Source organism: Phoxinus phoxinus (assembly GCF_949152265.1).
Source record: "Phoxinus phoxinus genome assembly, chromosome: 2".
Classification (NCBI taxonomy): Eukaryota; Metazoa; Chordata; class Actinopteri; order Cypriniformes; family Leuciscidae; genus Phoxinus; species Phoxinus phoxinus.
In genome coordinates this window covers 48,407,321-48,433,968 of record NC_136877.1, presented here as the reverse complement: position 1 = coordinate 48,433,968, position 26,648 = coordinate 48,407,321, and the positions used below count along the sequence as shown (strand labels likewise).

The following is a 26,648-nucleotide window of genomic DNA, read 5'->3' as shown; positions in this document are numbered from 1 at the left end:
GAGCCTCATTGGTCCGTCACTGCCCGTCAATGTCAGAATAATTGAGATGATCAATCAAATGAAAGTAGGCGGGCGTTGTTCACAGACGCTGCAGAGCGCGCATTCAGCAGCGCGACGCGCAACTTTGTCTATAGTTTATGCTCAAGTGCGAGATAAGATGTAAGTAGCTAAACTAAACATTTCATATTTTACAGCTGTTTTAGGTCATACATATGTTAGAAATAATCAGGCAAACTAATAAACGTTTGTCTAATTTCGCCATTTTTACTGAAATAGGCCTATGTAACGTTATTCATGTAGGCCTATGTAATAATTAGTTAAGGCGAACGTTTATGGCAAGCCGTTTTAACATTTAATCATTTAAGCCTACTAGTATCTATTTTCATGCTACTAGTACTTATTCATTAGATACTAGTGCTTATTCTTTAGGTACTAGTGCCTATTCTTTAGGTACTAGTGCTTATTCTTTAGGTACTAGTGCCTATTCATTAGATACTAGTGCTTATTCTTTAGGTACTAGTGCCTATTCTTTAGGTACTAGTGCTTATTCTTTAGGTACTAGTACCTTTTTAAAGATACTAGTACTTATTCAATAGATACTAGTACTTATTCATTAGATACTAGTACTTATTCATTAGATACTAGTACTTATTCATTAGATACTAGTACTTATTCAATAGATACTAGTACTTATTCATTAGATACTAGTACTTGTTTAAATAGTGACTAGTCACTATTTTTTTGTTACTAGTAAAAAAAAATTTTTTTTGCCATTGACTTCTATGGGATCTGTCATTTAGATATCAACTATTCAGTTCTGACTAGTATCTATTCCAATTGTGACTAGTACATATATATTAGATACTAGTACTTATTCATTAGGTACTAGTACTTATTTTTTAGATACTAGTACCTTTTAATAGATACTAGTACCTATTAAATAGATACTAGTAGCTATTAAATAGATACTAGTACTTATTCATTAGATACTAGTACTTATTCTTTAGATACTAGTGCTTATTATTTAGATACTAGTATCTATTAATTAGATACTAGTACTTATTCATTAGATACTAGTACTTATTCAATAGATACTAGTACCTATTTATTAGACACTAGTATCTTTTGTAATTGTTACTAGTAACTATTCTTATTTTACTAGTCACAACTGCTTTTTTACTAGTCTTATGTTAATACTAGTCAGAACGGCCACGGTAGAGTTCAATTAAAAATCTTACTAGTAAAATTTAAAATCTTACTAGTAACATTTGGAATAAATACTAGTATCTAATAAATAGGCACTAGTATCTATTGAATAAGTACTAGTATCTAATGAATAAGTACTAGTATCTAATGAATAAGTACTAGTATCTAAATAATAAGCACTAGTATCTAAATAATAAGCACTAGTATCTAAATAATAAGCACTAGTATCTAAAGAATAAGTACTAGTATCTAATGAATAAGTACTAGTATCTATTTAATAGGTACTAGTATCTATTTAATAGGTACTAGTATCTATTAAAATGTACTAGTATCTAAAAAATAAGTACTAGTACCTAATGAATAAGTACTAGTATCTAATATATATGTACTAGTCACAATTGGAATAGATACTAGTCAGAAGTGAATAGTTGATATCTAAATGACAGATCCCATAGAAGTCAATGGCAAAATTTTTTTTTTTTTACTAGTAACAAAAAAATAGTTACTAGTCACTATTTAAATAAGTACTAGTATCTAATGAATAAGTACTAGTATCTATTAAATAAGTACTAGTATCTAATGAATAAGTACTAGTATCTAATGAATAAGTACTAGTATCTAATGAATAAGTACTAGTATCTAATGAATAAGTACTAGTATCTATTGAATAAGTACTAGTATCTAATGAATAAGTACTAGTATCTATTTATTAGGTACTAGTATCTAATGAATAAGCACTAGTATCTTTAAAAAGGTACTAGTACCTAAAGAATAAGCACTAGTATCTAAAGAATAAGCACTAGTATCTAATGAATAAGTACTAGTATCTAATGAATAAGTACTAGTACTTAATGGAATAGATACTAGTATCTAAAAAATAAGTACTAGTAGCATGAAAATAGATACTAGTAGGCTTAAATGATTAAATGTTAAAACGGCTTGCCATAGAACGTTACTGTGAGGGGACGGGACAAAAACATTAACGAAGCCGTTTTCATCATATAAGGCACAGGTTAATATATGAATGTGTACATATTGAGAATTAATATTATAATAGCCTATAATTTGTAGTCTTCAGTAAATTAAAAAAGACCAGCTTTAGGGGAAGAGACATGGCAAGATAAGGATACTGAGAGAAAAAGAAAGAGTGATGGAAATGAGGAGAGCAGGTATTGACAAATAATCTACTGCCCGCTGACATGGTTTAAAAGTTATTGTTATCCTTTTTTCTTTTTTTTTTGGCCTTCAAAACATCTTAAAATGCACATATGTAGATCAGAAACATCTAAAGTGTCTCGGGGGAGCCCCTGAGTCCCCCTAAACTGCCTCACATTTGGGACATCAGTGATTATAAAACCCTGCGTTTATCTACTAATAAACAGCCGTAATATGCATGTTAATAAACTAGTTAATAGTGAGAATTAGATCCTAAACTAAAGTGTTACATTTTTTTAATCATACACAGTGATATGTTACCATATTATCATGTTCACTGAGTTCATCACTGAGAATTTGAATCATTTGTAATGTGATGATCAGATGCAGATATCTAAATTAGAGAATATCATAAATTCTGCGGTTGGCGGGTGGATTATTTATTTTTAACAGCGGATTCGGGGTGTCTCAAAGAGCACCAGATTAATGAATTTATCTTTAAAATATACAAAATTTTCTTGCGGGGGTGCGTGCCCCGAGCTCCACTTACAGAAATATTGTGGGAAACACAGTAGCCTATATGATGTTCTATGAAAAATACAAATGTAATTATCTTATAATTAAAATACGTAGGCCTACATGATCAAGTTTTTTTCCACCTCCGCCTCATTTTGAGCCAGGAAAAACCCTGCATATACTCATCGGGGGCTGAGCCCCCCTAAAAAGAAAATCCATCGCCCCTGGTGTCCCAATACTGTTTTTCACAATATGTCTGATGGCAAAATCAAATAAAAATGTGTCATTAAAATAAAATTGCTGAGGTAAGATTGCATACATTTATTTTACAATATAGAGAATATACAATATACACAGCAATACAATACTTTTTACAATAAATCTTTAAAGCACGGAACATTTCATAATAATAACTTGAATATAACAAAATAATAAAATGATTGAGCTAAAATAACATTTCATGTAGTTTACTTGTGTATCCGGATGGATATATTATGATTTATAAATCATGTTCACTGTGGTTCCTCCTCGTAGACCATAATGGCGCACTGTCTCGTTCACATCCAGTTGTTTTCCTGAAAATAAATAAAGCAATTAGTGATTTGCAGGCTTGATCATCAAAAATAAAGTTTGGTGCATCAGATCAACCTCAAGAAACAATTCACGAATGCTGTGTTTACCGTCATAAACCAGAGTGATTCTCTCTGGCTTCTTCTCTGCCCGGTCACAGGCCTCCTTTAGTAAAACTGAGATTTTTTCCTGTGGGAACACGTCCACTTTCATGATCTTCCCAGCACAACTCACATTAATGTTGATATTCTCCACTTTGGCTATTTCATCAGCGTTAGTGAGGGAGATTGGGTAGCACTGAGACGGGATCTGAGGAACTGAAACGACAGAGTAAAACAATGATTTGATAATATAATGACCTTGAGAACACATACGCACTTCATCAAGATCCCAAAAGGACATTGTGCATCATAAATCACAGTTCAGTTCAAACAGGTTTGAAGGCCTCTAAAAAAAGTTCAAGTCAAAGAAACATGGCATTGGTAATAATGTGTAATATGGGACATATTTCTTGATTTGATCTATTGGGAACTTCATCCCAGAGTGCAGACAGACCTGAGTGTGAGTTTACGGTGGATTGTGCGGGACGGTTCCCCTCCTCCGACACCAACGCTTGAGCAGGTTTTGTGACTGGGATGTCATCTGAAAAGAGAAACTTTTTGATTCAAGATTCTGAGGACAAACCTATTTTAATTGACCCTTCGCTAAGCCACGCCCGAAAACCGCCACTGGCCAATCGTGGCTTAGCAACCGTAACTAGGCGCGGGAGGTCTGGCAATCTTTCGAGCGAGGGAAACATGCCGAAGTGTTGTGCGTATGGATTGTGGAAATCTGATACCCGGTATCCTAAAAGTTTGGACGGGGGGGTGGATCAAGCAGTGTGGGACGCCCCATTCACAACTAAATGTCGACAGGATGAACAAAAACACATATTGCTTGGAAATAATGACGGTTCTTAGTTCATAATGCATATATCTGAACGTAAAATAAGACGATTAAAGGCAAGGCGGAGGCTCACTGACATACTTTAAAATATATTTCAGCATTTTGTTAATCGACGGCCTAACGTTACCCCAGAGTAACTTTACCCCAATCCGATCACGGCTTTACAAGATTTATGGATAAGCTGTTTGATTTATCATCCATCCATCCATCTTCTTCCGCTTATCCGGGGCCGGGTCGCGGGGGCAGCAGTCTAAGCAGAGACACCCAGACTTCCCTCACCCTAGACACTTCCTCCAGCTCTTCCGGGGGGACACCGAGGCGTTCCCAGGCCAGCCGGGAGACATAGTCTCTCCAGCGTGTCCTAGGTCTTCCTCGGGGTCTCCTCCCGGTGGGACGTGCCCGGAACACCTTCCCAGGAAGGCGTTCAGGAGGCATCCTAAACAGATGCCCGAGCCACCTCAGCTGACCCCTCTCGATGTGGAGGAGCAGCGACTCTACTCTGAGCTCCTCCCGAGTGACCGAGCTCCTCACCCTATCTCTAAGGGATCGCCCAGCCACTCTACGGAGAAAGCTCATTTCGGCCGCCTGTATCCGGGATCTTGTTCTTTCGGTCATGACCCAAAGCTCATGACCATAGGTGAGAGTAGGAACGTAGATTGACCAGTAAATCGAGAGCTTCGCCTTGCGGCTCAGCTCTTTCTTCACCACGACAGACCGGTACAACGACCGCATTACTGCAGCAGCTGCACCGATCCGTCTGTCAATCTCCCGTTCCATCCTTCCCTCACTCGTGAACAAGACCCCAAGATACTTAAACTCCTCCACTTGAGGCAGGAACTCTCCACCAACCTGAAGTGAGCAAGCCACCCTTTTCCGACTGAGGACCATGGCCTCGGATTTGGAGGTGCTGATTCTCATCCCAGCCGCTTCACACTCGGCTGCAAACCGTCCCAGTGCATGCTGAAGGTCCTGGTCTGTAGGGGCCAACACGACAACATCATCCGCAAAGAGCAGAGACGAAATCGTGTGGTCCCCGAACCTGACACCCTCCGGCCCCTGGCTGCGCCTAGAAATTCTGTCCATAAATATTATGAACAGAACCGGCGACAAAGGGCAGCCCTGCCGAAGTCCAACATGCACCGGGAACAAGTCTGACTTACTGCCGGCAATGCGAACCAAGCTCCTGCTCCGGTCGTATAGGGACCGGACAGCCCTTAGCAAAGGACCCCGGACCCCATACTCCCGGAGCACCCTCCACAGGCCGCCTCGAGGGACACAGTCGAATGCCTTCTCCAAATCCACAAAGCACATGTGGATTGGTTGGGCAAACTCCCATGAACCCTCCAGCACCCTGTAGAGGGTATAGAGCTGGTCCAGTGTTCCACGGCCGGGACGAAAACCGCACTGTTCCTCCTGAATCCGAGGTTCTACTATCGGCCGTAATCTCCTCTCCAGTACCCTAGCATAGACTTTCCCGGGGAGGCTGAGAAGTGTGATCCCCCTGTAGTTGGAACACACTCTCCGGTCCCCCTTCTTAAAAAGAGGGACCACCACCCCAGTCTGCCATCCCAGAGGCACTGTCCCCGACCGCCACGCGATGCTGCAGAGGCGTGTCAGCCAAGACAGCCCCGCAACATCCAGAGACTTGAGGTACTCAGGGCGGATCTCATCCACCCCCGGTGCCTTGCCACCGAGGAGTTTCTTGACTACCTCGGTAACTTCAGCTTGGGAGATGGACGAGTCAACCTCCGAGCCCTCAGCCTCTGCTTCCTCAATGGAAGACGTGACGGCGGGATTGAGGAGATCCTCGAAGTATTCCTTCCACCGTCCGACGACATCCCCAGTTGAGGTCAACAGCCGCCCACCTCCACTGTAAACAGCGTTGGTGGGGCACTGCTTCCCTCTCCTGAGTCGCCGGACGGTTTGCCAGAATCTCTTCGAGGCCAGCCGATAGTCATTTTCCATGGCCTCTCCGAACTCCTCCCAGGCCCGAGTTTTTGCCTCCACAACCACCCGGGCTGCAGTTCGCTTGGCCTGCCGGTACCCGTCAGCTGCCTCAGGAGTCCCACAAGCCAACCAGGCCCGATAGGACTCCTTCTTCAGCTTGACGGCATCCCTTACTTCCGGTGTCCACCACCGGGTTCGGGGATTGCCGCCTCGACAGGCACCGGAGACCTTACGGCCACAGCTCCGAGTGGCCGCTTCGACAATGGAGGTGGAGAACATGGTCCACTCGGACTCAATATCTCCAACCTCCCTCGGGATCCGGTCGAAGCTCCGCCGGAGGTGGGAGTTGAAGATCTCTCTGACAGGAGACTCGGCCAAACGTTCCCAGCAGACCCTTACAGTACGCTTGGGTCTGCCGAGTCTGTCCAGCTTCCTCTTCCGCCATCGGATCCAACTCACCACCAGGTGGTGATCAGTTGACAGCTCCGCCCCTCTCTTTACCCGAGTGTCCAAGACATACGGCCGCAGGTCAGATGAAACGACCACAAAGTCGATCATCGACCTACGGCCTAGGGTGTCCTGATGCCACGTGTACTGATGGACACCCTTATGCTTGAACATGGTGTTCGTTATGGACAAACTGTAACTAGCACAGAAGTCCAATAACTGAACACCGCTCGGGTTCAGATCAGGGGGGCCGTTCCTCCCAATCACGCCCCTCCAGGTTACACTGTCGTTGCCCACGTGAGCATTGAAGTCCCCCAGTAGAACGACGGAGTCTCCAGTCGGAGCACTTTCTAGCACCCCTCCCAGAGACTCCAAGAAGGCCGGGTACTCTACACTGCCGTTTGGCCCGTAGGCACACACAACAGTGAGAGACCTATCCCCGACCCGTAGGCGCAGGGAAACGACCCTCTCGTTCACCGGGGTAAACTCCAACACATGGGGGCTGAGCTGGGGGGCTATAAGCAAACCCACACCAGCCCGCCGCCTCTCACCATGGGCAACTCCAGAGTGGTGAAGAGTCCATCCTCTATCAAGGAGTGTGGTTCCAGAACCTAAGCCGTGCGTAGAGGTGATACCAACTATCTCTAGTTGGAACCTCTCAACCTCACGCACAATCTCAGGCTCCTTCCCCGCCAGCGAGGTGACGTTCCACGTCCCTAGAGCTAGTTTCCGTGTCCAGGGATCGGGTTGTCGAGGCCCCCCGCCTTCGACTGCTGCCCGATCCTCTCAGCACCGGCCCCTTATGGCCCCTCCTGCAGGTGGTGAGCCCACGGGAAGGCGGCCCCACGTCGCTCCTTCGGGCTGAGCCCGGCCGGACCCCGTGGGGGGAGGCCCGGCCACCAGGCGCTCGCATACGAGCCCCAACCCCGGGCCTGGCTCCAGGGTGGGGCCCCGGCTGCGCCATACCGGGCGACGTCACGGTCCTCAATTTGTTACTCATCATAATGGGGTTTGTGATTTATCATTATTAGATTATTTTCACATTTCACTTACCCTGCTGTGCTAACACAGTTTGTGTGTTTCCCATTTGAATGGTCAGTGTATGAGGCGCCTATAGGCTTTAACTTCAATTTTTAAGAAATTATTCTCTAATCGGTTGCATTATGTCGGGGATATATCTCTTAAATGCATGCAGTCCCTTCTGTCTCGCTCTCTCAGATATTTCACCTGTTCGCCAAAAATGACTAATTATCTCCTTGGGAATGTCCGACACCGGTACACACTGTAATAGACGTGCCAGGCGCGAAAGCTTGTCAGGCGTAGCAACAGTAACTAAGGAGGGGGGGGGGCTTAGCGAAGGGTCAATTGTGCACTATAAGACCATGAATTATGAATTCGTGTTAACTTTAATATTGCAGTTTCAGGGTCTAAACTGCTGAGATGGCTGCACTAAATTATATTAATCCATGGTTTCACGCCACACTACTGCATACAGATGCTACTAATCTAATCAATTTAATTAAATCTAAGTCTTGAAACTATAAAATAACACCAGTGGAAGAATGGGAATTATGGGCAAAATGATCTTAAATGTTTTCTTTATTATTATTAAAATATATGCACAACTTCTATTAAAAAAACTAAGCAAAAGCATTTAGATCCAAATGGTTTTAAGAAACAAATTCAGTTCAGCGTGTCCAGACGACAAACAAAACTAACTATGAATACAATGAGCTATAAGTGTGTATGGATCAGATGTGCACCGTACGTTTGTGTGAACTCTCCGACGGCTCCGTCTGATCAGGTGTCGAACTGCTGCTTCCCCAACAGGAGACAGGGCAGAAGTTCTCCCACTTCAAAGCATATTACAAATCAAAGGTTATTTTAAAGTAAAGTAATGTTTGAATTATAAGTCCATAGGCTTCTACTTTTTCACTAATCAATAGGCTTGCACACAAATGTGAGAACAGATTTCAGATTTCACAGAATTGCTATAGCATTCTCTAAATTCACATGCCCATAACTTGTGCCACTGGTTTAAATACTGTTTACACTGTAAAAAAAGAGAAGAAAACAAAGTGAAAATGACTTTGTCATATTAAAGTGGGCTATTAAATAACAGTCCCAAACTAGTTTTTGGTAATAGTTGGTCATTTGGTATGAGCAACCACAAAATAGCTGAAAATAAAGCGACATTTTGGGGTTATGGAAACAAAAGTTACCATGGTGAATACTTATTTAATGAAACATAAGTCCTCTGATGATGAATATAATAAACATATCTGCATGCAAATCCTTGGAATTTTTTTGGTAATTTCATGACTAACTAATTACGACGTTGCATGCTCGTATAGTTTATTTTCCGCATTGTTTACATTAAGCGCGCGCCGCGCATTTACAACCCCACATGATTTGTCATTTCTTAAGTAGTAACGAAAATAACTTCACATACCTTCCTAGCCCTGACCGCAGATTCTGAATCAAGACAACACGTTTTTCTCAGGCACTCTTTAAGGCTACTTAGTGGTCAGAACCCGGCCAAACATGCATAAAAACACCTTTTACAAATCTATTGCACATTTTTTTTATTGAAAGTAAATCTTTCAACTGCAATTTATCTAATCAAATAATAAGATTATCAAGTGTCTATATGTTCTTTTATTGATTCTCAAGGTTTGTTTTGTTTGTTCTGTGGCTCAGCTAAACAGGCCAGTCGCCATACTATTAACTATTCATTTTAATCATAGGCTACTAATGTCTAATTAAAACGTCTACAAATGTATAAAACTGATCAGAGATCAGGTAAAACCCACAGACACTTGTTCATTGATTCATGGGTTGACAGAGATCTTCGTCTCCAGCGATGAACTGTTTCGAAAGCCTCTTTTCCTGAAAGCACGTGACTCTGGCGGTTTGATACGCACTCTCGGAACCATTGATTCGGAATCGGAACAGAAGATTCGAAGTTTCGAAGCTTCACGAGGCACGAATCTTTAGGGTTATGGCGCGTTTCCACTGCATGGTACGGCTCGGTTCGGTTCGGGACGGTTCAACACGGCGCGGAGCGGTTCGGCTCGCTTTGCTTTTCCACTGCGTGGTACGACTCAACTCGGTACGGCACGGTTCGGTTCGCTTTAGCTCGGTTGCTTTTCCACTGCAGTTAGTACCGCTTCAAAGTGGGTGGGACTGATCGTTAAAGGGGGGGTACAATGGTGTTTCATGTATTCAGAGTTGGTTACAGTGTTAAAGAGATGGATTCTCATGCTAATAATGGCCAAAGTTTGAAAAGTTATTTTGAACGAATAACAGAGAATTTCTGTGCTGAAAATCATACTTCCGGGTTGCAACACGTTTCGGCTGGTTTTTTTCTATCGTAGATCTAATGACGTAGACCAGAGTGGAACTCCTTATATGAGCATTGCTCTCGGAAAAGCGCGTTCACGCACACGTCGACCAGAGGAGAGAAAGACCGCGCTCATCGACATCATATATCTCTATATAATATCTATGCATCGACGCGCTACTACCGGAAATCATCATCAGCAGCGCTAAATAGGAATGGTTGATGTCAAGAATGTCTCCAAAAAAGTGTGTTTTGGGATGTGAGGGAAAGTTTACCTTGTTCAGCTTCCCAAAGAACCCAGTGTTACTGGAACAGTGGATGCAGTTTGTATTTCCGGGACAGCAAAGGAGTGTGGCAAGTGCGGTTCTCTTACGTAGAGTTCTCTCGTACTGCGTCGAAGAACGCTACGGGAAAGATATTTCTTTGTCGAGATTGAAGCCTAAAATTAATCCTTAATTTTGTAATATTGTAAAACGCTTTTCTGAAGCATACAACCTAGGCGGAGCAATACAGCTCACCCATTGGCTGCTCTGCCAGAAAAGCACAGCCTATGCGAGGCCAGAGACGCTGACCAATGAGGACGCTTCGCGCCCTTCTGCGTCACCTCCCGCCCAAACAGGCGTGGCCTAGGCCTATAAATACGAGCATAGCTGTCTAACACGCCGATTTTCTTAAATTCAACGAAGCTGCACGCATCGCTGGATTGATTCGAGCCGCCACAGCCGTTTGGAACAAGCACCTCAGCAGGACGAGCCCTTACCTGAAGCCGCTGGTCATCGCCGCCTTCAGCCGCCGTTCCCTGCTGCGCTTCTCCGGCGTGGAATATCCTTTCAGTTTTGTGTGTGTTTTGTGTGTGTGTTCGCCTACCGCGTCACACATTTTTTCCTCACAAAAGAGCAACGAGTGTCTTTTTAAAGATGTCTCGCGTTTCCTGCGGCTCCTGCCGAGCCGCGCTCATCGACGGGGACCACCACGAACTATGTGTTTCCTGCTTGGGCGAGGAACATGCAGCTCTCGCTCTCGGTGATGGCGGCTGCCATCACTGCGACATGATGCCAATCGCGACTCTGCGGACTCGCCTTGCATCTTTCGCCGAAGCTGCTCAACCGCCCCCTGTAGCGCCGCGCCGTAAGAAGCGCCGCGCTCAGCGGGTCCCGGAACCTCCCTCCACGAGGAGCTCGCCGCCGCCACCGCCGCTAGCTCCTCTCAACGTTTCGCTTGAGTCGCTCACCGACGGACAACAGCCGCAGCACGCCGCTTTGTCCGTTATGGAGGACGACCAGCAAGCCGTATCAGAGGGGGATGACGACTGCTGTTCGCTTCTCGCTTCGGAGAGCGAGGGATGGGCGAGCTCTGTGGACCTCCCCTCCCCCGCCGTTCCGGAACGTCGAGGAGGGAAGATCAGCATCGAAGCAGAGCTGATGCGTCTGCTCACACAGGCCGTGTCGAGCCTCGGCCTCGAGTGGTCGACGCCCGAACAACCTGCACTCAACCGGCTGGATGGCCGCTTCCTCTCTGGAGACCGCGCTGCGCCCCCCTCCAGACACGCACCGTTTCTTCCTGAGCTTCATGAAGAGGTAGCGAAATCGTGGAAGGCGCCTTTTTCAGCCAGAGTGCGTACTTCTGCCTCGCCAGCATTCTCCGTAGTGGACGGTGCTCGAGACAGAGGCTACCACGCTCTCCCTCCGGTCGAGGAGGCCGTAGCGACTCACCTTTGCCCACCCTCTGCTGGACGGCGGGCTAAGGGAGTCCTACCATCCAAAGCTTGCCGCACATCGTCAGCTCTGAACGGCCGCGTGTATTCCGCCGCCGGACAAGCTGCATCGGCGCTGCACACCATGGCGGTGCTCCAAATCCACCAGGCTAACCTCCTCTGCAAGCTAGACGAGGAAGGCCCGGGCGCGATCAGTGTTCCGGACTTACGTAGCGCCACAGACCTAGCTCTTCGCGCTACAAAGTCCGCCGCACACGCCATCGGCAGGATTATGGCCTCAGCTACTGTTTCCGAGAGACATTTATGGCTGACTCTCTCTGAAATGGCGGAGTCGGAGCGCTCTGCGTTCCTCGACGCTCCCATTTCACCGACTGGCCTCTTCGGATCCTCCGTAAAGGACTTCGCGGACCGATTCGCCGAGGTACAGAAGACTTCGCAGGCCATGAGACATTTCCTGCCAAAGCGCTCCAGTTCCGTAACAGGCCGCCCTAAACAGCCGCCTGCCCGAACTTAGCAGCGCCCCGCGCCCGCCGCACCGGCCCAGCAGCAACAGGCCCGAGAGAGACCACGGTCTCGCTCCGCCGGACGCCGCCCGCCACCGCGTGGTCCTCGGCCCAAGATTTCACTCAAGCCCGAGGCCTCGGCGCCATCCTAGCCCTGCTAGGAAAAAGACGGTGTTCGGGTCCCGCTGCGGCCGGACTTCCACCAAAGATTTTCGCTTGTACAGCCCTAAGTTCCGTGTTTGTACCAGTGTATTTAGCAGCCAACAAACCGGCCGTAAAGCCCGTTTGCCTGCACACAAACGCCGTTTTCACGGCGACCCAGATAAATCTAAAAAAGAGTTTAATTTCTGGTGTTCCGGCCAAGGCCGATGGTGTAATGTGTGTAACTGCAATGCCCACCCAGTGCCCATTCATTCACACAAGCACAGCCCCGTTCAACACAGGGTTTGCACACATAAAATCGGCTCATGCCGATTGTGCTTTGCATGTAGTGAGCGTGCCCACTATCCAGTGCCCACAACCACTACACACTGCACGTTCCGCGGTTTCTGTAAAAACGAAACTAACGAACGGTCAGTCAGTTCACAAACACAGTGTCCCCGGTGTTATAAATGTGCCCGCTACCAAGCGCCCACGTTTATTCACAAACATAACGAGCCCCGTAGGGCTCGCCCCGCGTGCTCTCTCTCAACTCAGAGAGTCGAGCGCGCGCGGGACGCATACTGTGTTAAACATGTCCCCCGCCTCAGACGCCACGGCGTCCATGTTACAGCACACGGTTGCTCTCGTGTCGCCGCCATTTCGCGACCAGGGCCCAGATTACATTCAACCCCTAGTCACACGTGCAGATGCATGGGAAAGACTTCCCGGGGTCTCAGAATGGGTGCTAGAGACTATAAAAAGAGGCTATTCGCTACAGTTTCATCGACGCCCTCCCCGTTTCACGGGAATAGTCGAAACCACGGTAAAAACAGAAGTAGCACATCTACTTCGAGCCGAAATAGCGAAGCTATTGAGCAAAGGGGCCATAGAGCCTTTATCTCAAGCTCAGAGCGAAGGGGGTCTGTACAGCAGATATTTCCTGGTACCGAAGAAAGACGGGGGTCTCAGACCCATTTTAGATCTAAGGCGTCTGAACAAAACGCTAACAAAGCGGAAGTTCAGAATGCTCACGACCAGAAAAATCCTCGCGCAAATTCGCCGAGGAGACTGGTTTATGGCGATAGATCTGAAAGACGCGTATTTTCACATACAAATTGCGTCACGTCACAGGCGATTTTTGAGATTCGCCTTCGAGGGCCGGGCATATCAGTACACAGTCCTGCCATTCGGCCTGTCTCTAGCACCTCGTACATTTACAGTGTGCATGGACGCGGCGCTGGCACCCCTGAGACTCCGAGGCGTTCGAATTCTGAACTATTTGGACGATTGGCTAATTCTGGCTCAATCGCCGTCAGAACTCGCTCACCACAAGACACTAATACTCGATCACCTCGAGTGCTTAGGTCTGAGAGTCAATTGGGAGAAAAGTTCACTGTTTCCCAGTCAAAGGATCTCCTTTTTAGGACTGGATCTGAACTCACTGTCTATGACAGCACGGCTGTCATCACAGCGCAGGCGAAATACCCTGCAAATGGCGAAATCCTTCCGCAGCGGCCACATAGTGCCACTCAGGAGATTTCAGAAAATGCTGGGCCTCATGGCCTCAGCCTCAACAGTGCTGCAGTTGGGCCTGCTGCGCATGCGCCCACTACAGTTCTGGTTGAGAACGCGCGTACCGCGCCGAGCATGGTTACACGGTCGTTATCGCCTCAAGGTCACTCAGGAATGCATTTCAGCCCTGACACCATGGAGAGCGTCAGACTGGTACCGGTCAGGTGTAAGCCTGGGGACTTCCTCGAGCCTGAAGGTGGTGTCCACGGACGCGTCCATCTCAGGCTGGGGAGCACTGCTCGACGGCAGACCGCTCTTTGGCCAGTGGGCAGAGCGGGCCAAACTACCGCACATAAACTGCCTGGAAATGATGGCGGTGGACTTTGCGCTGAGGCGCTTCTGTCCCCGGATAAAAGGACACCACGTCCTGGTCCGCTCGGACAACATGTCGGTAGTAGCCTACATAAACCGCCAGGGTGGCCTGAGATCCCGAAACCTATTCAGGTTAGCGGAACGCATACTGGTGTGGGCCCAGCACAACCTGCGCTCGTTAAGAGCAATGCACGTGCCAGGCCACTTGAACGTAGGCCCGGACAGACTCTCACGGAACAACGTTCCTACGGGAGAGTGGTCCCTACACACACAGACAGTGCGTCTGCTGTGGAAAACGTTCGGCAGAGCGGAAATAGACCTGTTTGCAAACCAGGAAAACGCTCACTGCCCAGAATTCTTTTCGAAGAGCACGAACGCGCTGGCCAGAGTCTGGCCCTGCCGTCCGCTCTATGCTTTTCCTCCTGTCTCGCTCCTGCCTCAAGTGCTGGAGCGTATCAAGGAGAGCGGATGCTCAGTACTACTAGTTGCTCCATACTGGACGAATCAGACCTGGTTCCCAGCTTTGATGCGACTGAAAAGTACTGCCCCGTGGCCGATTCCAGTGAGGAGAGACCTCCTCTCACAGGCCAAGGGCGCGATTCTGCATCCTCACCCCGAGCTTTGGTCCCTACACGTATGGGCCATAAACGGGTACCCGCTAACCTCCCAAGAGGAGTGTTAGACACGATCGAGCAAGCTAGGGCTCCGTCTACTAGACGACTCTACGCTTCCAAATGGTCGGTGTTCTCTGGATGGTGTTCAGATCAAGGTCTGTCACCACTTCAGTGTGGAGAACCGGAGATTCTCTCCTTCTTGCAAGAGCTATTGGATAAGGGAAGAACCCCATCCACGCTCAAAGTCTATGTGGCTGCCATATCAGCGTTCGTTAATCCAACGCTTGGCCGTTCACTAGGCAGGAACGACCTGGTGGTCCGCTTCCTTAGAGGCGCCAGGAGGTTAAACCCTCCAAGGCCCCCCTCAGTCCCCGTTTGGGACCTTTCTACAGTGTTGAACGCTATGAAAGGGGCCCCTTTCGAGCCTATTCACTCAGTTGACATGAAACACCTGTCTTTCAAGACCGTGTTTCTTTTGGCTCTCGCTTCAGTGAAGCGTGTGGGAGACTTGCAAGCGCTCTCAGTGAGAGCTTCTTGTATGGAGTTCGGGCCAAACGACTCTGTAGTCGTGTTGAAACCGAAGCATGGGTACGTGCCTAAGTCCCTCAACACACCGTTCAGGGCTCAGGTCATCTCCCTGTCGGCCCTGCCGGCCTCAGAGGACGGAAATAGCTCCCTTTGCCCGGTCAGGGCATTAAGAGCTTACGTGTCCCGCTCCGCTGTTTTTCGACAGACGGAGCAGCTCTTTGTTTCGGTCAGCGGACGCTTCAAGGGGCGAGCCGCGACGAAACAGAGTCTGTCTCGATGGGTAGTGGACGCCATTGCGCTAGCCTACGCATCTAGAGGTTTGGAATGCCCTTTGGGCGTCAGAGCACATTCCACGAGAGGCATGGCCTCTTCATGGGCTTGGTATAGCGGAATCTCGTTACAAGATATCTGTATGGCGGCAGGCTGGTCCTCCCCGTCTACATTTATTAGGTTCTATAACCTAGAGGTTCCTGCGTTGCAGGCTAAACTGCTCTCGGTCTAGAAGACTATGTATAAGTGCTCCTGCCCCGCGTTGCGGCCCAGGTCACTTCAATGTTAATATGTATAAGTGTTCCTGCCCCGCGCTGCGGCCCAGGTCACTTCAATGTTTAATATGTAAGTGTTCCTGCCCCGCGCTGCGGCCCAGGTCACTTCAATGTTTAAGCATCACTCACTGACAATGTGTCCCATGAGCATGCTATTACCCCTCATATATATCTATATTTACATATATATGCTATTATGCCTTAAGAGGCACTACTATAAAGGGATGATGCTATTTTAGCCGCTCTCCCTATACTTCTTGGGGTAGGCACTTGTATACCAGGGCGCGCGCGCCCTCAGGTGTCTGTGTCGGTCCAAGAGCACGCACGGCGGTTTACATAGGGTTCCCGTAGCGTTCTTCGACGCAGTACGAGAGAACTCTACGTAAGAGAACGTACTCGGTTACTAACGTAACCTCGGTTCTCTCTAGAAGAGGGAACGAGTACTGCGTCTCATGGCCGTGCGTGTCCACGCTGCGTCGCTTCATTGACGAAAATCGGCGTGTTAGACAGCTATGCTCGTATTTATAGGCCTAGGCCACGCCTGTTTGGGCGGGAGGTGACGCAGAAGGGCGCGAAGCGTCCTCATTGGTCAGCGTCTCTGGCCTCGCATAGGCTGTGCTTTTCTGGCAGAGCAGCCAATGGGTGAGCTGTATTGCTCCGCCTAGGTTGTATGCTTCAGAAAAGCGTTTTACAATATTACAAAATTAAGGATTAATTTTAGGCTTCAATCTCGACAAAGAAATATCTTTCCCGTAGCGTTCTTCGACGCAGTACTCGTTCCCTCTTCTAGAGAGAACCGAGGTTACGTTAGTAACCGAGTACGTTTTGTGTTCTGGTCATTTCAGTGACGAATGTTTTATTAACAAGGCCCAGGTCATCGCTGGATTTGCAAACCAAATATATATAGTATATAGTATATATATAGTAATATGGCCTACCGCACCACGATCGATAATAAGCAAACCTTCCCGGGCGCTCCCGCTTGACTCTATAGCTCCGCCCACACCCAGAATCAAGGACCTCGGCTTTTTCCGGTTAGAATCGGAAAGCTGTATTTTTATTTTATAAATATGATGAAACTAAAGACTTTTTGGAGATATGAAGGACGCACTATTACTCTATAGGTACTCAAGATTAACATGAGATTGACTGAAACTAAGTATTTTACCCCCCCTTTAAGTTGCATGTCCGGTGGTAGCCGTGTGCGGCTAAGAGCTGTGCTACTTCCCCAGATAGCAGACCGATGTCGATTCAACGTTGATTTTTAGTTGTAAAGGTTAGTATCAATCATCAATCAAATTTCAACGTTGAATCAACAGTTACGTTCAATCAGAACGTTATTACACCGAAAATAAAACATCGATTCAACATTGAAATGCGGTTGAATGGCGTGTCTGACGTTGATTCAACGTTAATTCGATGAGCAAAACGATGTTGTTTCAATGTCACGAGAAACGTTGTTTCCACATTGATTCGATGTCAGTTTGCTATCTGGGTCCGCTCCTCGGCAACCAACGAGAGGAACGTCTGCACCTCGTCCACTGACCACGATTCAGCCATTTCTTGTTTGATTTTTTTTTTACTTTTTTTGTCAAGTAAAAACTCTAAAAACAGGTGCTACCGCGTTTGCTGTTGTCTGGCTATTTAAATCTAGCGGGTTTAGTGTCTCGTGTAGCAAATATACAATGACGCTGAAGTGACGATTTTGTCTGACCAATCAGTGATCTGCAGTGTTTTCACGTCACATTTAGTATCGGTACGGTACGCTTGGAACCTCAACAGAGGTGGTACCATTTAAAGCGAGCCGAAGCGAGCCGTGCCGTACCGTACCATGCAGTGGAAATGCGCCATAAGTGAGCCGTACCGAACCGAGCCGTACCGTACCATGCAGTGGAAAAGCGCCAAAGCGTGCCGTGCCGTACCGAACCGTACCGTGCAGTGGAAAAGCGCCATAAGTTCACCCAACAATTCTTCCATCATTTACTCGCCCTCGAGTTGTTTCAACCCTGTATTGTATAAATGAATTTGTCCTGCTGAGCACAAAGATATATTGAAGAATGATTGTTGATGGGTCCCATTGACTTCCATAGTATGGAAAAAAAAATATATATATATATTTGGATGTCAATGGTGCCCCACAACGGTTAGGTTGCAAACATTCTTCATTAAATCATTAAAACCAGTATTTTTAAATGTTACCACCATAGACTGTATAAAACAAGGTTACCACTTCATTTTGTAAGTACAATGTTAATATCTGTAGCTATTTTAATAATACTCTCAGCTCTGTTCTACACATTTTACCAGATAAATCCAATGCAAATGTAGTCTTACCAGACTAGTGAAATAGCAGTAGATCCCGTCCATGTCTTCTTAAACAGTATATTCAGCAATAACACTGCTGACTGAAACTCACCTATATATAGCTTTCACCCCATACTTTCACTTTATTCAGCACATGGCATGGGGGTTCCCCCTAGAAATACCCAAGGATTCTGGATAAGGTCTTTGCATGCATTATACCGATCACTTAAATGTCTTAAAGGAATTAGTGTACCCAATATGATTTCATTTATTTTAGTGTATACAAAGGATCACATATCTTTTTCATAAAATTAGTTTATAGTGATCACCACATCATTAAAACTCTAAAAAATAATTAACAAATTGTTTTTACAGTTTCATAAAGTGAAATCATTATGTAGTGTATTTATTTAAGTATTCAAGATACTTTTTATATCATCTTCATATTTTCCATGATATATGTGACCCTGAACCACAAAACCAGTCACATGGGTCATTTTTCTGAAATTGAGATTTATACATCATATGAAAGCTGAATAAATAAGCGTTCCATTGATGTGTGGTTTGTTAGGATAGGACAATATTTGGCTGAGATACAACTATTGTAAATCTGGAATCTGAGGGAGCAAAAAAACAAAACATTGAGAAAATCTCCTTTAAAGTTGTGCATTTATGTTCACGATTGTGCAGCATTCACTCACAAAAATACATGTTTTATATATTGACGGTACGAAATGTTTAAAATATCTTCATGAAACATGATCTTTACTTAATATCCTCATGATTTTTGGCATAAAAGAAAAATCTATAATTTTGACCCATACGATGTATTGTTGGCTATTGCCACAGATATACCCGTGCGACTCCAGACTGGTTTTGTGATCCAGGGTCACATATGGAATATATGAATATATGTTTTCCATGATTTTCATGTGAATATGTATGTTTTGTCCCACTGTAGAGTGCCTGAAATAGAGGAGGATTTGAAACAGTTTTAGCTTGAATGTCTTCACAGTTTTATATTTTTTTATAAATGAATCTATTAAAGCTGAAGTTTTCAAACTGGAAGGCCTCGAGTATGTTAAAATTTCTATGGAGATTAAAATGATTTATACTTACCCTTTGTCACCATGATAAAGGCCCAAATTAATTTGGGTAAATCAATAAGGCGATCAGTGATATACGGAGATGTCAGTGCCGCTCACTCATTAAAACAACACTATTGACAGAGAGACATGTGCTTCTTCAAGACAATACTTACTTGGAATTCCCCTCACTTTTATGACATCTTCTCAGGTTTTACTTTCACTTCATTTTTATTTTTGTCTGTCAAGTTCATTACAGCACGGCACGCGTTCGAAAAAAATCTATTGGAAATAAAAAATCAATGTATTGTCAACTGGTTCCTTGTCTTCTGCTGCTACCCAACAGAGCTTCTGAATTATTGTGCAATTTGTGGTTAAAAATGGTGTCTAGTTGAGGAGCTCAGGAGGACTTTAGCCTGCTAGCTAGAGCACGAGACTCTACATCCATTAACAATACAAGGAAGGAGGAAACATATGTATAATATATATATACAGTGCTATGCATAAGTTTAGACACCCATGCTAAAGTTGCCTAAAAAGAGGAATAAAAAATCATATTTTGGAAATTGAACTTAATGCCTTAATTTAAAAAAAATAGGAAAAATCCAACCTTTAAGGACACCAATTTTCTTTGTGAATGAATAATGTATCGTAAATAAATAAATGTTCTTCCTTAAAATACAGGGTGCATAAGTTTGGACACCCCTATGTTAAATTCCCATAGAGGCAGGCAGATTTTTATTTTTAAAGGCCAGTTACTTCATGGATCCAGGATACTCTGCATCCTGATAAAGTTCCCTTGGCCTTTGGGATTAAAATATCCCCACATCATCACATAGCCTTCACCATACCTGGAGATTGGCATGGGGTACTTTCCATAAGATCATCTCTCAATGCAAATCAAATCAGCAGTTAGGCGAACTGAAATAAAACCATGCCAATCTCTAGGTATGGTGAAGGCTATGTGATGATGTGGGGCTATTTTAATCCCAGAGGCCAAGGGAACTTTATCAGGATGCATAGTATCCTGGATCCATGAAGTAACTGGCCTTTAAAAATAAAAATCTGCCTGCCTCTATGGGGATTTAACATAGGGGTGTCCAAACTTATGCACCCTGTATTTTAAGGAAGAACATTTATTTATTTACGATACATTATTCATTCACAAAGAAAATTGGTGTCCTTAAAGGTTGGATTTTTCCTATTTTTTTAAATTAAGGCATTAAGTTTAATTTCCAAAATATGATTTTTTATTCCTCTTTTTAGTCAACTTTAGCATGGGTGTCTAAACTTATGCATAGCACTGTATATGCGAGTCTGTTAAGCAACATGATTAAGACATAGCGAGAGTATTTTAAGATTAAAAATAATTAATTTTACTGGATATATAAATGTATCTTATTAAAATATATCTAACAAATAAGTCAAGAAACTCAGCAAGTATGACAGTAGTGCAGGTGAAAAAATTCCACTGTGCAAAGCGGACATAGCATAAAAGAGAAAAGATTGAAGGCAATTAACAGGTACATAGATCGGTCAGATGTTCAGAAAGGAGTAGTTTAAAAGCAACTGGTGATATGAGTTTTTCAAGTTTTAAGGTTTTTTGTAATTCATTCCAGTCATTGGCAGCTGAAAACTGGGATGATTGGCGGCCGAATGTTGTGCAGACTTTCGGGGTGACTAAGGCAATATACCTACTAGATCGTAGACTGCGAGTAGGTACAGCAATAGTAACTAGACAGCTTAAGTACAGCGGGACTTTACCAAGCAAAGACTTGTAAATAAGTTGATACCAATGAGTTAAACGCCGCACAGTTAATGACGGCCAACCAGCTAATGCATAGAGCTCGCAGTGGTGGGTGTTGTAAGGAGCATTTGTAACAAAACGTATGACGCTATGATAGATAACGTCCAGTTTTTTCAGCAGAAAATTTGAGGCAGTTCTATAAATGACATCGCCAAAGTCAAACATTGGAATGATAGTCATTTTCACCAAAGCCAGTTTGGCAGCATAAGTAAAAGAGTTTCCCCTGTTGCGGAAAAGAAAGCCAATTCTAGATTTAATTTTAGATCTTAGTTTGTTAATGTGCGGCTGGAACGAGAGAGAACTGTCTAACAAGACACCTAGATATTTATATGTATCAACATATTCTAGCTCAGACCCATCCAGCATGGTGATGTTAGGTAGACAAGCAGGTGTTGGCCGCGAACGATTGAAAAGCATACACTTAGTTTTACCAGAATTTAATAATAACTGAAGATTTTGGAAGGAATATTGAATAGAATTAAAACTCCCCTGAAGATTTTTAAGCGCAGTATCTAAAGAAGGGCCTGACGTGTACAGGATGGTGTGATCTGCATAAAGATGGATCTGAGAGTCACCAGCAGCAAGAGCCACATCACTGATGTAGAGGGAGAAAAGAGTCGGTCCGAGAATCGAGCCCTGTGGCACCCCCATAGAGACCGGCATAGGTCCCGACAACAGGCCCTCCGATTTAACACGCTGGACCCTGTCGGAGAGATAATTGGAAAACCAGGCAAGGCAATCAAGGGAGAAGCCAAGGCTATTGAGTCGGCTGATGAGAATACTGTGATTAACCGAATCAAAAGCCTTGGACAGGTTGATGTAAACGGCTGCACAGTATTGCTTTTTATCAATGGCGGCTATGATATCGTTCAGAACCTTTAAGGTAGCCGTGTTGCAGCCATGACCAGCACGAAAACCAGACTGCATAGCAGAAAGAGTACGGTGGGATTCCGGATGACTAACAATTTGTTTATTGACCAGTTTCTCAAAAACTTTGGAAAGACAAGGTAGGATGGATATTGGTCTATAGCAGTTAGGGTCGAGGGTGTCTCCCCCTTTAAACAGAGGAATGACTGCAGCGGATTTCCAATCTCTCGGGATTTCAGAAGATAAGAAAGAGAGGTTAAATAGACTGGTAATGGGGGCAGCAATACTATTTGCAGATAATTTTAGAAAAAAAGGGTCCAGTTATAAGAGTTAATAATATATATATATATATATATATATTTACTTTAAATAATATATCAATGAATAAATAAATAAATAGTAATTTAAGCACATTCCTCACATTATCTCAACTTAAATTCAAAATAACTTTTCAATAAACCTTTTAATTCAGCTCAAAATATAATACATCGGGTGTCTCTGCCGACCTCTTGTGGAATAATAATAATATAACATGATATTTGCACTAGATGACCTTATATCACTATTTGGAGCAAATGAGCTGTTCCTCCTGGGTCCTAAAGCCAGTTTCTCTTCATGATGCATTCAGATACACATATAGACATTATAAAATACATTTTTGGTAAAGGTTTGGCATTTTTTGTCAGAATTTTGAGCATTTTTAGGTTTTTCTATGTGTAGAGAAGCATTCCTCGCATACATTCAATCCTATGGGGGTCAGATTGACCCGTGAGGGAAGGATTTGTTACTTTTTTAAATTTCAACCACAAAACTCCTCAAAGGTATTAAAAAAATTTCCCAATAATTTTCAAAATGACCCGAGGGAAGGATGAGGGTTAAAAATCTATTATTTTAAAGTTTATTATTGAACCACAAAACACCTGAATTGTTTTTTGTGCGTGTGAATTATGTTTCAAATTTGGCTACGACACACGTACGTCGTCTTTTTTGCATGAATTATTATTTAGATTAATCTCGCTCCATATTCCAGTTGTTCGTTGTTGCTTGAGCGTCTGTATAAAACAAAAGCAAATAAAAACAGTAAACAATGACATCACAGTTTACCTGGATCAGGATTGGCTGTTTCCGCCACTATCTCCTCATCCAATCGCTGAGGTCACTCTCCATTGTGAGATTGGAAGGGAGCCAATCGCTGAGTAATATGGAAATCAGTTGTGATTTTTAATGAGAAAACATAATTCACAGCATAAAATAACAACCTTAATTTCAGGCAACAGTGGGATTCGAACCGGGAAGCTTGTGATCAACTTTACTCCCATATAAATGTATAGGAAAAATGTTTTTATGATAATTTATGATAAACGTAGACTTTCAAAAACATTGGTGTTGGAGGAGGTCATAAAAAATTCCTTCTCCTTTCCCCTTTTTTCCTGTCTCCTGTCTCACCCACGCTCGAACAGACTTTCTCAGGGGAAAAAAGGAGGGCATCAATAATTAATTTAACAAAACCACAGATTCAATTACAACTACACCTGGACGTAGGTATAGGCTATGTGCGTGGGTATGGATGTGTATATGTGTTATGTGTAAGGTTTAAGAATGTGTGTGAATATGGGGACTGCCCTTGTAATATATATATATATATATATATTATTATTATTATTTTTTTTTTTTTTTATAAATGGGTGTGAATATTCCTTTATGTCTCTCTTGTTGGGGTAGGGAGTGTGGGTGTGTGTGTGTGTGTGTGTGTGTGTGTGTGTGTGTGTGTGTGTGATTTCCTTTCTTTTTTTAAGAAAATCCTGTATTGTACATAATATAAAAAAAAGATTAAAAAAAAATCACAACTATACCTGGTTATGCTATTGAATTCCAGTCCTTATGAATCAAAAGCTGTCTCGTCCCTGGGTGGGCTCGAACCACCAACCTTTCGGTTAACAGCCGAACGCGCTAACCGATTGCGCCACAGAGACGGGGTTGACTCCGCTTTCAAAACCGAAGCACTTCATGTGAACGTAAGCATGTTAAAGGACAAGACAGAGTGGAGAGTGTTAGTACAACAGAAGTGACTGTAGCAGCCCTAAACTGGTACATTAAATGTTAACACTTTACAATAAGGTTTCATTTGTTAACATTAGTTAATGTATTAACTAACATGAAGTAACTATGATCAATACATTTGTTACAGTATTTATTAATCTTGTATTAGCATTAGTTAATAAAAATACAGCTGTTCATTGTTTGTTCATGTTAGTTCACCGTGCAAAGACAACTTTTGATTTTTAATAATGTACTAGTAAATGTTAAAATTAACATTAGCTAAGATTAATAAATGCTGTATAAGTGCAGATCATTGTTAGTTCATGTAAACTAATAAAATCTTATTGTAAAGTGTTAATTGTTACATTTATTAAGCATATTTTCGTGTTCTACCATTTCTGATGGCTGTATATAATTATGGCCACTAGATGGCAGTGCAGATTATTGCATAGATAGTGGAACAAATGATGGGCAAGTTCCTGGTTTATGGTAACACACATGACATTATGGATTAAGCTTTATGTTAATACTTTTCTGTAATCAATGTCCTCTATAATTTTAGTTAATACAATAGAGGAGATTGGTTTAAACAACAGAAACTCAAAATATTATTGTATCTAAACCACATTAATTATCTAAGTCGATTTGACAAAAGACAAAATGTTGTGATAACATCATGAAAATGTTTTTTACAGTGTACTGTAAAATTGATATGATCAATAAGTTATGACAACATGTTTTTACATTGCTGCATTGCTTTTTTTTACAAGTTATACAAGAATCAACTAATTTTTTAAGTCAGTTTAATGTAATTTAAGCTGAAATTGATTAAAACAAGTTGATTGTACTCAGAATTTAAGGCAGCAACTTTTTTTTACACACACCTCCTGAAAGAAGTCACACCATTTCTCCAGACGGGGAAGGTCGATTCATGAGGATGCAAACGCCTGCAGTCGGGACACTCGTTGCCTTGCGGGACTTTTTCTGAAAGCAAACATATTGAACATTTCTCCTCTTCTACTTTCAGCATCCGACACCTGCAACTTCTGTGTTAAAATTATTTTATAATTAGTAGTGTTTGTTTTATCGGTACATACATGCCAAATATACAACAAAAAACATTTGTTGAACTTATCTCTATTTGCATTTCATCTGATTTTGTTTAAAACTCGATGAACTGGAACTGAGGTTTATTGGAAACGTGTTTAAACACATTAGGCTTAAAATAAATACACTGCAAAAGATTTGTTGCTCTAATTTTGGATCTCAACCTTTTTGACTTCAAGGCCCTCCTCACTATCCACTTCACAACAATATTTGTTGTGGACAATTTCTAGCCAATCAAATATTTTAGAGCTTGGCATAACTAGAAGGATCTATATTTGTTATAAAATAACTAAATACTATGAGATACCTTGATTTTAAGTTGGTTTAGCTTATTATAATGCTTGTTTTGTCTTATTTTAAACAACTTGAAGTCATCTTGAGGACCCATTGAAAGTTTGTTGAGACTTTTTCTAACTTTCATGCTCTACTCATACTTCATATCATTATTTCAGAGAAGGGTGGGTGGGTCAAAACAGTAAACCATAGACTGTAAGGAAATGGAGAAGGAAAAAACCCCTGAAACTCCCGTGTTTCCTGGTTTGAGACTTCTAGTCATCATATGCAAGCTGGACAACTTGCTGTAAAACTAAATCTGCATATAATCACGTTAGTTCTTCCTTCCATCGACCCATCGCTACAGTAAAGCTAGCACTGAAAAGTGTAATCTAACATGACTAAATTCAAAACTGTGTACGTGATTGGCTGTTAACTGAGATAAGAAAAGTAACTTATAGCTGTAGAATCGCAAATGGCCTCATATGAACTGCAGCAACAAACAACTCGAGATTTAAAGATGACAAGAAATTAGACAAATCCAGATTCTGAAGATTTGCCGAGAAGCAGACGTCGTGCGATTGAGTTGCAAATGTAATTATATTAATACTTTACACGGATTTGTGTAACATTAGGAACTCACCTGATCTATTTTCTCTGAATGTTTTATGTTTGAAAGCGATAAACTTCAGTCACGTAGTTCTGAGCCGTTTGACCTCTTCTTCTTCGACGATGACAGAAGTTCAGGATCTATGAAAACATATCTACTCGCGCCTCGGATAACTAGCCCGGCTAGCTCAGTCGGTAGAGCATGAGACTCTTAATCTCAGGGTCGTGGGTTCGAGCCCCACGTTGGGCGATACATTTTTATTTTGCATATTAAATATTTATTGTAAATTAAATTACACATTTGATGTAACCTTTGGCCCTCTAGCGGTTAAAACTGTATGCATTTTGCGGAAGAACATTGTTTAGGATGCGCTTCGGCTCTGCGTCACTGTGCGGATGAATAGCCTATTTCTTTCTCAAAAAAAAAAGAGAGAGAGAAAAAAGAGCGAGATTATTCTACTGCTCATAAAACATTCACTATAGGTTTAAGAGATAACC

The 26,648-nt window shown here is 43.4% G+C and overlaps 1 protein-coding gene across 2 annotated transcripts; it reads right to left on the bottom strand.

Annotated features, from left to right (window-relative positions):
- Positions 1 to 3,185: 3,185 nt before the first annotated feature.
- LOC306986798 (uncharacterized protein) lies at positions 3,186 to 26,293 on the bottom strand. 2 transcript variants are annotated; one of them, XR_013795027.1, is made up of 8 exons: positions 26,185 to 26,293; positions 25,046 to 25,145; positions 23,975 to 24,124; positions 23,226 to 23,313; positions 8,555 to 8,639; positions 4,003 to 4,089; positions 3,558 to 3,764; positions 3,186 to 3,452 (listed from the first exon to the last, which is right to left on the bottom strand). XR_013795027.1 is itself a non-coding variant. In XM_079590441.1 (5 exons), the coding sequence occupies exons 1-5, from the start codon at positions 18,423 to 18,425 to the stop codon at positions 3,370 to 3,372; spliced, it is 495 nt and encodes a 164-aa protein (XP_079446567.1). In that variant the 5' UTR covers positions 18,426 to 18,484; the 3' UTR covers positions 3,186 to 3,369. The 2 variants fall into 2 exon arrangements, 1 of the variants encoding a protein (XP_079446567.1); XM_079590441.1 differs by lacking the exons at positions 23,226 to 23,313; positions 23,975 to 24,124; positions 25,046 to 25,145; positions 26,185 to 26,293 and adding an exon at positions 18,393 to 18,484.
- Positions 26,294 to 26,648: the final 355 nt, after the last annotated feature.